General features: G+C 45.9%; 1 protein-coding gene across 1 annotated transcript; it reads right to left on the bottom strand.

Annotated features, from left to right (window-relative positions):
- Positions 1–11994: 11994 nt before the first annotated feature.
- On the bottom strand, positions 11995–12579 carry LOC100275904 (ROTUNDIFOLIA like 12). Its single transcript, NM_001149849.2, is given in 1 exon segment — positions 11995–12579. A coding segment is annotated over 1 exon segment (276 nt). The 5' UTR covers positions 12460–12579; the 3' UTR covers positions 11995–12183.
- Between the last annotated feature and the right edge of the window lie 349 nt (positions 12580–12928).

The following is a 12928-nucleotide window of genomic DNA, read 5'->3' on the forward strand; positions in this document are numbered from 1 at the left end:
TTCCAGCGTCGAGATTGAGCCCGAGCCCTGGGGTCGGGCGAGGCGGAGCTTCCTATGGCGCCCGTGGCTGGACTTAGCTACTGTCAGCCTCACTCTGTCGAGTGGCACAGCAGTCGGAGCGACGCAGGCGACGTTGTTTTCTTGTCAGGCCGGTCAGTGGAGCGGTGAAGTGACTGCGGTCACTTCGGTTCTGTCGACTGAAGAGCGCGCATCAGGATAAGGTGTCAGATGACCCTTGCATTGAATGCTCCTGCGATACGGTCGGTTGGCGTGGCGATCTGGCCAAGGTTGCTTCTCTGCGAAGACTGGGCCTCGGGTGAGCCAAAGGTGTGTCCGTTGCTTGAGGGGGCCCTCGGGCGAGACGTGAATCCTTCGGGGTCGGCTGCCTTTGCCCGAGGCTGGGCTCGGGCGAGGCGAGATCGTGTCCCTTGAGTGGACTAAGCCTTGACCTTAATCGCGCCCATCAGGCCTTTGCAGCTTTGTGCAGATGGGGGTTACCAGCTGAGATTAGGAGTCTTGGGGGTACCCCTAATTATGGTCCCCGACAAGGGGTTTCTTCTTCTCTTTTTTTATCTTCTTTTCTTTTCCCATTTGAATTCCTAATTAAATAATTGCTCCACAAAATCACCCAACAAACAAGAATAAATAGATGTATGCTCTGGTATGATTGTTGGGGACTTGTTCTCAAATGCTATGAGTTAAGAACAAGGCAACACAGAAAATGTTAATCGACAAAGTCCTTTGTCCTTCGAAGCATTATTTCCCTTAGGATATAATGATTTTCGGACGAAGGCTATGAAGGACGTACCTTCATAGTCATGACATACGATGACAGAGAACGAACCATAAAGAATACCAGGGATTATATAGATAATTATATCATTATCAATTTATCATTATTATAAAGAAACAGAAATAATATCAAATTACAAATGTACCTTCAGCTTGGAAGGGAATGAAAGTACAAGTGTGATGCACGAGCAGATGCCAAATCAGCGTGAACAGTACGGGGGTACTGTTCACCTATTTATAGGCACGGGACACAACCCATACAAAATTACATTCATGCCCTTTACATTTGATAATAATTCTATAGTAATCTATCGAGGTCTGAATAGCCTTTTCATCTTTAAGTCGGTTTCATTCTTGTTACCACGCCGAAGCTTTCCTGCTCACACCTTCGGCGCTGTATCAACCTTCGTATTATTCTGGTCTGCTGTGATACCGACTTGAGTCCGAAGATACCTGTTCACACATTATACTCCAGAAATACTGTTAAATCATGTTTTTGAGGACCTTCGTAAGCCGAAGGCCCCCAACAGTAGCCCCTCGCAATATTAATTTATTTAAAATAATAAATTTAGATTGCGACATGGACGAAGGCTTTACGCCGAAGGTCCGAAAAAACACCTTCCCTTTGCTAGAATAGCAACATTCACTGACAAGCGGGGTCTTTCAATTTTCAACGCACTAGGCGTATAAATACGGTCATACCGCAAACTCATTTGGCACGCTCTCTGGCCAACTGCTCCCGCTCACTCAATTTTTAGCTCTTGCGCACTAAGATTTGCTGAGTTTTTAGTTTTGAAGCTTCGGCTTTGAAAACAGTTTTTAGTGTTTCCAAAGATGTCTGAAGATAAGAAGGCTGCTGCTGAGATGAAGCTGAGTCTCGACGAAGAGAAAAACTTGGGGTTTCTTATAGCAATGTCAAAGACCAACACAGAAAAAATCACCAAGGGGATTCTAGAAGGTTTGTCTGAGGATACTGGTGACAGCGACAGTTATGATGTGGACAGCGGTGGTGAAGACTCCGAAGATCGTCCCTGGCGACCAAGCCATTCAGTTTATGGTAAATCAACTATCAAAGAGAATCATCTTGTCAACATGAGAGGAAGGTATTTCCGGTATTTGTCCGTTGTGAGGGCCGACGAAGGGGAGAAGACTTGTCCACACCCTGAAGAGAATGAGGTCGTAGTGTACCGAAGCTTTTTGAAAGCTGGGCTGCGATTTCCCTTGAGCAGCTTCGTCGTGGAGGTGCTGAAGATATTCGAAGTCTATCTTCACCAACTTACCCCCGAGGCAATTATAAGGTTGAATATCTTCGTGTGGGCCGTGAGAAGCCAAGGTCTGAAGCCTGATGCAAAAAGTTTCTGCAATATACACGAACTATCATACGAAACAAAACCTTGGGGTAAGGAACAGTATCACAATAACTTTGGCTGCTACAATTTTGTTTCTCGGTCTGGGTCAAGCTGTCCCGTGCCAACCTTTCGGAAGAGATGGCCCGGCGACTGGATGACAGAATGGTTTTATGTGAAAAATGATCTGAAAGCACGAGAAGATATCAAAGGTATAATTATGCGCCCTATTTGGCAAAGCTTCGGCCTTCGGAGGCCGAAGGTTGAAATGAGTGAAGCTACCGAAGAATGCCAGAGAGCCTTCGGCGTTATCTGTTCTTTTATTGGAACGAGAGATTTAGTACAAGAGCATATTGCCTTCAGGGTATGGCCGCTCGCGGAGAAATGGGAAATGCCGCAGGAAACCATAAAAGAGGCCGACGAAGGTGGACTTATCAGGCTGAAGTACACTTTTAAGTTCGGAGATAAATTCGTTGAGCTAGATGATGACTGGTTAAAAAGCATTGAAAATTTAAGTGGTGAACTGCTTGGGGCTTATTCGAAGGCCGAAGATACTGCACTGTCAGCAGCCTTCGGAGGCCGAAAAAAGAAGAGGCTGAATCGGGTTTGTCTACCCTGACTATCGCTATCCCATTCGAGAGCAAAAAAGAAAAAAACACAACCTCTGTGAAAGAAGAAGCTGCAATTGCTCCCAGCGAGCCAGAACCGAAAAGAAAGAGGATAAAGGTCCTCACACATCGGCCGCGCTATATTGAACCAGCTTCGGTGCCTGAGTTTACCGGAGAAACTTCTTCGGCCACCGAGGCTAAAAAGCCGACCAAACCAACCTTGCTGCCAGAAGTTGCAGAAATGGCCGAAGCGCCAGAGAGGATAGAATTGGAAGAACCGAAGATTTTGCTACCAGAAACCAAAGAAATGGCCGAAGCACCATCCACAGAAAAAATGGAAGAAGTGAAAAAACCAACTGAAGAAAAAACATCAGAAGTTGTGAGTCCTGCAGCAAATGTTGAGACAGTAAAAAATCAAAAAGTGCCAGCAGTGACTCCGAAAAAAAAGAGAATGGCTAATGTGCTAGATGTACTGGAAACAATTAAATCTTCAAGCACTCCTCCGAAGAAGACTGCTGCCATTCCTGAAGCAACAACTGAAATTTCTGATACTAAAGCTCCAGAGCAAGAAACTGAAGCCGAAGCTGGGTCCTCAGAGCCCACGAAGATAAAATCCTTGGAAACTGAGGAAGAAAAAATAACAGGGCCAACTTTTGCTGAAGAAATCGGTGTCATTGCCCCCGAAGCATCCTCCAAAGTCCGTGATTATATTGTTCGTCATGCTTCGGGGAAAAAACTATCAGAAAAAGAAGAGCAAGAGGCCCAGCGCTACGCCCAAAAACTGAAGTATCCAAAGGGGGCGTTAATATTCAATGGCAGTGGAGAAGAAGACTTTTTGTATTGTCTCCCTGATAGCAAGGAGATTTCTGTCTGTCGGGAGATGAGCAAGAGCTTCGGATTCCCAACATTAGAAGACGGGCTCTCGGTGCTGTCAAAGAACGATCTGGCCGACAGCCTGGCCTATAATAGCTTAAAGGTGCAACAAATAGGATCTTTGTATTTTTTGTTGAGACCAAAATTTTTCGTTTGTTTAAATCTATTGACGCACACATATTTCTCTTTGCAGGGCCTGATACTTAGCAATGCCCTCAGGGCACAGAAGGATGCTGAAGACGAAGGGTGTGCTATAGCCCTGAGCAACCTTCGTTCCGAAGTAATTGAACTGAGGAACGAAGGTCTCGAAAAATATAAAATATTACACTCATTGATAAATAAAATAAAGGAAGACGAAGCTGCTTTTAAAGGTCAAGCTGAAGCTCAGAAACGCGAAATTGAAGATCTTCGGAAACAATTGGCCAGAGCCAAGGAAGAACGCATACTTGAAGAAACAAAGCGAGAACTCAGCGACCAATGGGCAGATCACTTAGAAAGAACTATTGAAGAGCTTCGTTCGTCCAAAAAGAGATGCTATAACAAATCTATAGAGTGTGTTAAGAAGTTAAAAGCTAGCTTCGCCAGGGTCGGCGCCTTCTCAAGCGAGGAAAACTTTACGAGAGGCAATCCCGAAGGTCCCATCGAATGGATCGATCACGAAGCTGAGGCCTTCGAGGAAATTTTAAATAGCCGTGGAGATATATGTGCTTTCTCGGGTGCCAGAGGAATTGCCACCATTTTAGAGAAAAAGGGTTGCGAACATGTAAAAATTTTAGCACAATCCGAAGTTGCTTTGTCCTTTGAAGATGCAAGAGATCCCTCGGCCGAAGCTAGCATGATTGGTGGAAAATTTTTCACCAATATCTGGGATAATGGTGGCCGAGAAATGGCCGGAGAAATTATTCGAAAAAGTGAAAAGGGCATTCACGATGCTAGAGAAGTGGCTGAGGCTGCTGAAAAAAGCGCAGAGCCCGAATGGCAAATAGGTATCGACTAATGGTTTTATTGTGTTGTAATTTTCGATTTTAAACTTCGTTCGCGATTTGTAATAGCAATATAGCCGTATCCTGTCCTCCTTCAGATCCTACTAAAGCGTCTTCGGGACCTCCCCCGAAAGGAGACGACGAAATTAAAAAGATGGCTGAAGCTATCATGGATGAAGTTGTCAATCGGCTCCTGAACGAGGCTGCAGAAGTCGTCTTGAGAGAAGATTAAGTATTATTGTAAAAACTTCTGAAATGTGATATATTGTAACATTTTGTAATCCTGAATGTAATATACCTGTTTTTATTGTTCAATTCTTTACGATGCATGAAATTTTACACGTACCGCTTTTGAGTCTTTGACGAAAAAACACCTTCCCTTCTTTTCATGCTTCGTGAAGAAGAATTTTTCTTTATCCCAACAATATCCAGTGTTCTGCTGAATAATATCCAGGCTTCGTGAAGATATTTTCCGAAGCTATACTTCCGAAGATCAATAATGTATCTCCTTGTGACATTATGATTTTTCCCTTTTTTCAAAACATTCTTCTGTAGATCGATATTGTGTCCACCTCTTGTGCCATATGCAACATGATGTATGATGCTTATGCTATGCGAAATGATGCGATGATGTTATGTTATGTGAGGTGATGTTTATTCCGAAGACACACACGCATCCCTGCAATAAAACACAATCTTTTATAAGCCTCCCTTAGGAGCTTCTTCGCCTTTTACTTCAGCGGAATCAGCGTTTATTTTTCGCTGTAAGCCTCCCTTAGGAGCTTCTTCGCCTTTTACTTTCAGCGGTATTCGCGTTGACTTTTCGCGCTTCGCCTTTTACTTAGGCGGTATCAGCGTTGACTTTTCGCTGTATGCTCTGCATTCCCTTTGGAATGACTTTGGAGCAGAAAACTTACACTGCGCTCCCTTTGGAACGACTTTTTGTGACTTCGGCAAACTTACTCTGCGTTCCTTAGAACGACTTTTTGTTGCTTCGAAGGATTTTCGATAATTCGAAGGTCCTCTTTGTTATCACAAATCTTTAAACTTCAACAACTTAAGCCTGTGAAGAAAATATATTTTCCTTGTGGCAACAACGAAACTGTTTACATGAAATCTAAACAATGTCCTTTATTACACAGAAAATAAGACTGAATAAGAAAGACTGCTATTAAGGTAGGATATTTGTCAATAGATGTGCTTTGACTCTGGCACAGTGCTGTTGACTGTACGAGCTTCGGACTGCTCTCTGAAGTCCCTTTGGTGTGGAGCATACTGGCTCCCTTCTGGCTGCTAGCCTTGTTGCAGTGGAGGTGGAGGCGGAGGCTGTTGCCAGGAAGCTTGAGGTTGACTCGCCGAAGCAACAGAAACTGCAGGGTGATTGCCCACATATTCTGGGATGTAGGGCGAATGATACGAAGCAGTATGCATGACCTGTTTCGACTGAGCTTGTTGTGCTGCGGCTTCGGCTATTTCCTTTTGCTTCTGGATGGTAACATGGCACATCCTGGTGGTATGGCCTTTGTTCTCGCCGCAAAACAAGCAAAAGATTCTTCTTGGTTGATCTCCAAATCTTCCGCCGAAGCCCCTGGCGCCTCTGCCTCTTGGAGCTGGTGGTCGGAAGGAGCCTTGCTGTTGCCCCGAAGCCTGTGAGGAACACTGTGGCCTTTGCTGTTGGCTCCCTCGATCATCATTTTGGGTAGAGTTATGAATTGATCTAACGTGCCTCGGATAGAACCTTCCTCCGAAGCCCCTGGTCATTTCAGAAAACCTGAAAGCCTCCTCCCTTCTTTGGCGAAAATCATTATCGGCCCGAATGTACTCGTCCATCTTCTGGAGCAGCTTCTCCAAAGTTTGAGGAGGCTTCCTAGCGAAGTACTGAGCTGACGGTCCTGGCCGAAGCCCCTTGATCATGGCCTCAATGACAATTTCATTGGGCACCGTTGGTGCCTGTGCCCTCAAACGCAAGAACCTCCGGACATACGCCTGAAGGTATTCTTCGTGATCCTGGGTACACTGGAATAGAGCTTGAGCAGTGACCGGCTTCGTCTGAAACCCTTGAAAGCTAGTTAACAACAAGTCCTTCAGCTTCTGCCATGAAGTGATCGTTCCTGGTCGAAGGGAGGAATACCAGGTTTGAGCAACACTCCTGACAGCCATAACAAAAGATTTGGCCATGACTGCCGCATTGCCACCATACGAAGATACTGTTGCTTCGTAACTCATCAAAAACTGCTTCGGGTCTGAGTGGCCATCGAATACTGGAAGCTGAGGCGGCTTGTAAGACGGAGGCCAAGGTGTAGCCTGCAGCTCAGCGGACAAAGGAGAAGCATCATCGAAAACAAAATTCCCATGATGGAAATTATCATACCAGTCATCTTCGTGGAGGAAACCCTCCTGATGAAGGTCTTGGTGCTGAGGCCTTCGGTGCTGCTCATCCTGAGTAAGATGACGAACTTCTTCAGAGGCTTCGTCTATCTGCCTTTGCAGTTCAGCTAGCCTGGCCATCTTTTCTTTCTTCCTCTGCACCTGTTGATGAAGCATTTCCATGTCTCTGATTTCTTGATCTATCTCGTCCTCTGGTGGTGTCGGGCTGACAGCCTTCCTTTTCTGGCTTCGGGCCTCCCGAAGAGAGACAGTCTCCTGATTGTGGTCCAGCGGTTGAAGAGCTGCAGCGCTAGTTGCTGAAGCTTTCTTCGGCGCCATAACGAAGGTTTATGATCGCCGAAGGTGTTCAGAAAACTCAGAGTGTGGAAGTGAGTTCACCGGAGGTGGGCGCCAATGTTGGGGACTTGTTCTCAAATGCTATGAGTTAAGAACAAGGCAACACAGAAAATGTTAATCGACAAAGTCCTTCGTCCTTCGAAGCATTATTTCCCTTAGGATATAATGATTTTCGGACGAAGGCTATGAAGGACGTACCTTCATAGTCATGACATACGATGACAGAGAACGAACCATAAAGAATACCAGGGATTATATAGATAATTATATCATTATCAATTTATCATTATTATAAAGAAACAGAAATAATATCAAATTACAAATGTACCTTCAGCTTGGAAGGGAATGAAAGTACAAGTGTGATGCACGAGCAGATGCCAAATCAGCGTGAACAGTACGGGGGTACTGTTCACCTATTTATAGGCACGGGACACAACCCATACAAAATTACATTCATGCCCTTTACATTTGATAATAATTCTATAGTAATCTATCGAGGTCTGAATAGCCTTTTCATCTTTAAGTCGGTTTCATTCTTGTTACCACGCCGAAGCTTTCCTGCTCACACCTTCGGCGCTGTATCAACCTTCGTATTATTCTGGTCTGCTGTGATACCGACTTGAGTCCGAAGATACCTGTTCACACATTATACTCCAGAAATACTGTTAAATCCTGTTTTTGAGGACCTTCGTAAGCCGAAGGCCCCCAACAATGATGCAACATAAAACTCCTCTAGGGTTTTATTTTACTAGGCTTCAGTTATATAAAATAAAATAATTCTCCATTATTTAGGAAAAAGAAAAGAAAAGCGAGGAAACGAGAGGGTAACACTTGAATTTGATGGATATTAGAGAAAAAATTTTATACCCCCAAATTCAGGGTGTTACACTATCGCTCATCACTGCCCCTATCATAGCCAACGTGAGGCTCTATCACGTGCTGATCGATAGAGGGGTCGGCCTAAACATCATCATCTACGTTGCGTTCAAGTAGCTCCAGATCCCATAGTCCAAGTTGGAACCCTCTTGCCCATTCTCTAGAGTGGACCCATAGCCGGTGTATCTCCTTGGGAGCACTGCCCTCCCGGTCACATTCGAGACTGAGGAAAACTTCCGCACTGAGAACGTCGAGTTCAACGTGGCAGAGGTTAACCTCCCCTTAAATGCTATCATTGGCAGGCCAACCCTGTACCGATTCATGGCCATTTCTCACTATGGGTACTTGGTCCTAAAGATGTTGTCCCCCACTAGTGTCCTCACCATGCGAGGTGATCGGACCTCAGCACTCTCAGCCATCGAGAACCTACATGCTCTCTGTGCAGTGGCTGCACGTCCGGATGGCGAGGGAGAGGAGCCCTCGACCTCGCGCACCAAGGCACCTATAAATCGCGTAAGGTGCAGCCGTCCGATGCAGATGGCGTCCCCGTGAAGTCCATCCAGGTAGGAGCAGACTCCTTCTAGACCACCCGCATCATGGGGGATCTAGGGGAGAAATAGGAAATCACGTTCATCGCCTTCCTCCGAGCAAATGTGGACGTGTTCGCCTGGGAACCGTCATAGATGCATGGGATCTCCAGGGAGGCGATCGAGCACCATATGAAGATCAACCCTAATGCTAAGCTAGTGAGTTATAAGCCTCGAAAGCAGTCCATCGAGCGGCATGACTTCATCCGTGAAGAGGTCCGAAAGCTATTGCACGCTAGTTTTATCAAGGAGGTCCACCACCTCGTGTGGTTGGCCAATTAGGTCATTGTCCCCAAGGTGAATGGGAAGCTTTGGATGTGCATCGACTACACCAGCCTGAATAAGGCATGTCCCAAGGACTCATATCCACTTCCACGAATAGATCAAATTGTGGACTCCACCTATGGGTGCAACTTGTTGTCTTTCTTAGATGGTTACTCAGGTTTCTACCAGATTCAGATGTCTAGGGAGGATAGGAAGCATATCACTTTTGTAACAGTGGATTGTCTTTTATTGCTATGTCATCATGCCCTACGGTCTGAAGAATGCCTTGTCGATATTTGTGCGAGCCATGAATAAGACCTTTGGCGACCTAATTAGGGTTAGGGTAGAGGTGTACCTCGATGACACCGTGGTCAAGACTAGAAGGGGGTCGACCCTAGTGGAAGACATGACCCTGGTCTTTGACAGGCTGCGCACAACGTGCACAGATTTGAACCTTGAGAAGTGCGTCGTTGGCGTTTTTGGCTGGGAAGTTGATGGGGTTCCTGGTTTCACACCGGGGCATCAAGGCAAACACAGACAAGATCAGGGCAATCAGGGAAATGAGGCTTCCTGCCCGCATCAATGACGTACAGAAGCTGACTGGGTCATTGGCCGCCCTTGGCTGCTCCATTTCGAGGTTGGCTTAGACAGCCTCCCCTTCTTCAAGTTGTTGAGGAAGTCTGGTCCATTCTCTTAGACCAAAGAGGCTGAGCAAAACTTTTAGGATTTGAAGCAACATCTTACTTCCCTACCATTACTGATGGCTCCTGAGTGAGCTGAGACCCTATTTCTCTATCTCGTTGTGGCGACAAAAGTGGTTAGCATGGCGTTGGTCGTCTTGTAAGGAAAATGGGCCCTGGGTCATTTGGCTTATTAGATTTTGGTGTTTGATGATCAACATAACCTGTGGAGTAATGTGTTTGCTAGTGTTTGTTCTTGTAGTTCACAAGATGCTAAAGTTACTTGGATCAAGACATTGAGGAAAGCAACATCTCAAAAGAAGACATTATGAAGATCAAGTGAAGTCCAAGAAACAAAGGAAATTGCCTACGGACTGTCTGGTCTGGAGCACCGGACTGTCCGGTGCACCAGGGAAAAGTAGCCCCAACGGTTAGTTCCAGACTTCCAGGTGGCACTGTGGAGAGAAGACCACCGGACTGTCTGGTGTAGCATCCGGACTGTCAGGTGCACTGGACCGTGTTGTATGGAACTCTTCAGCCTCCAGAATTTTATTATAAAATTCACTAGATTTTTACTGTTCATGGTCCGGTGGTGTACCAGACTGTGGGCTCCAATGGCTACTTTGGCGGCAACGGGAGGCTACCAAGTGGCGGTCCGATGGAGGCTACCATGGGAGACTAACATGTGTTTGTAGAGGCAAATTAAAGTTAGGTAATAGTGATGGAGATAGGTTTGAGCAATATATGGTTCTCATGCGACTGTCTATTGATTTTGTTGTGATTTGGAAATGATGGAAGACAAAATTAAGGATCGACTAGTCCTAAGTGTTGTTTGGAGTTGAAAGACACTTAAAATATTTTAGGACTTTGTTTTTCCTTTTACAACACTATAAAGGAGGGATGAACTAGTAAGTTGACCTAAATAAGTCTAATGAGTTTTGTCGGGTGCACACTAGTTGCCTTTAGCTCTAGATGGCTTAGGAGAGGCCAAAAAGAAGGATGGATCAAAACACAATTCGAAAGTTTCAACTTTGGAGAAGTTTTGAGGTGTTAGACCCTGTGTTTTAGGGTTATCAGACTACAGTGGACTGGTCTGATGCCTCCACATAGACAACCCAAGAGAGATCAATCATCGAACCATATGAACAGTAGGATATCAAACCAATGCATTGAGTCCGATGATCTAGGTAAATAGACTATAGAGTTCTTGGGGGGACTTTTGACTGATCCGACGACATGCGTCGGACCATACTACGCCACTATGTTTCTAGGGTTTCTTCTACAAGGTCGTTAGACCCTATGAACAGTGACACCATTGGATCAATGTGGATGGGTCCAACAGCCTCTGTTCAATGACCAAAGCGAACTTAGAGGCATCAAACTAGTCAAATGGTGGGCATTGGACCATATATATGCTCAAGACAATGATTCAAATGGCTAGTTCTGAAACAATAGTACGGCCCCTAGGATATGGTTCGACGATGATAATCATACGGTCCAATGATCATATTCTCCAGCAGACTTCACTTCAACGACTAGTTGACCAGTTATGGGCTATAAATATCTCACCAACTGACCAATACATATACCCTTGCCCCCATTTAATAGTTTAAGCAACTCACATATAGTGTGATGAGGAGTCATTGCCTAGTGAGGAACGTTAGAGTTGGATTTTGCATGATTAACAACCTCATTAGTGCAAACTAAAGTAATTCGTTTGTATCTGTTAATCTCATTGGTCTTATTAACAACCCAACGGGCTACTAACTTTATAAATCAATCCCGTGCCATAAAAGACCGAAGCAAACCTACACTGGCTTATTGAGACCGTCACATCAGTTTTTGTGTTGTTAACTGTGTGGATGGGTTTCACAATATTAAATATAAATAAAACTCAGATGATACTCCACTAAGGTTGATCTTAGAGCTCCTAATAGAAATGTGGTAAGCCTTTTGCTGCCCTTGTAAAAATCATCTCCCCAACCGGGAGTCACGACACGAGTAAGGTGGTGTTTGTTTGGGATTATAAGTTGTTCAGATTAGTTTAAAATTTGTTGGATTATATAATCTGAGTAGATTATAATCCCAAACAAACACCCCCTAAGTGCAAGTTCCTTCTAGAATCCCTCGTAAAAAAAACGTGTGCAGGTAAACGTAGCCGTCGCAGTTCCGGGACAATGTTTGCCTTCGAATTTCGAAACGCGGGTGCGCGCGATACGCTACCGCCAAAGCTAGCTAGCTGTCTGAACCGCCTGGTTTTCACAAATCAGGCAATATAAATTTGTTCGCGTTGTTCATGCCCAAATACACGCCAAATTGGAAACCAGATTCCACCAGCATTCGATGATTTTCACATGCCGGCAGCCGGTCGCAACGAAAAGCTTCGTCTCCCTCCCTATCCTCTCCCTAGGACCGTACACACACTACACAAGGAAACAGATCGAGCGCGCTCAGTCGGACAGGTCGTGCTGGTGCCAGCACAGCAGCATGGTGACGCACCGGCGGAGGATGTAGAGCCGCGTCCGCTGCTGCTTGAGCACCGCGTAGCACCGCCGCCGGAGCCCCGCGCAGCCGCCGCCGCGCTTCCTCCGCCGCCGATCGAGCCGCGTCGCCGTCTCCTGCGCGTCGTCGCCGCCGACGCCGCGGTCAGCGGCCGCCGCTGGCGCCGAGAGTTGGCGGTACGCCGAGCAGACGGCCGAGGCGGAAGCGGACGCTGCGAGCTCCATGGGAGTAACAGGAGCGGAGGAGCTTGGCAGATGCGGCGCGGGTGAGGTTAGAATCGATGGCTACTGAGGAGGAGGATGATGAATCGAGTGCACTACAGACTGGGACTGGGAGAGAGAGGTGGCTGCTCCGGAACGGGAAGGGCGTTAATATACGCCTGGCACGGCCGACGGCCCGGGCCCACATGACTGCGACGGCCCGTTATCCGGAGGCCGACATGGGGAGGATTCCGTCCTCGACCCACCAAAAACCAAAACAATCATGCATGCATTTCACTTGGAATTTTAAGTGGTCCATTTCATTTATGTTTTGTCTTTACTTACGATAGTCTTGTCTCGTGAAATTCATGCACCGCATAGTAGTACTTGGACTCGAACTAGCTATAAGTACGTGGTAGTAAGTACTAGCAGTTTTTTTTGGTTGTCTGTACAAAGTTGGTCCACAGATATATTAGAATAAGAAATCCTCTTA

Source organism: Zea mays, chromosome 6, assembly GCF_902167145.1.
Source record: "Zea mays cultivar B73 chromosome 6, Zm-B73-REFERENCE-NAM-5.0, whole genome shotgun sequence".
Lineage (NCBI taxonomy): Eukaryota > Viridiplantae > Streptophyta > Magnoliopsida > Poales > Poaceae > Zea > Zea mays.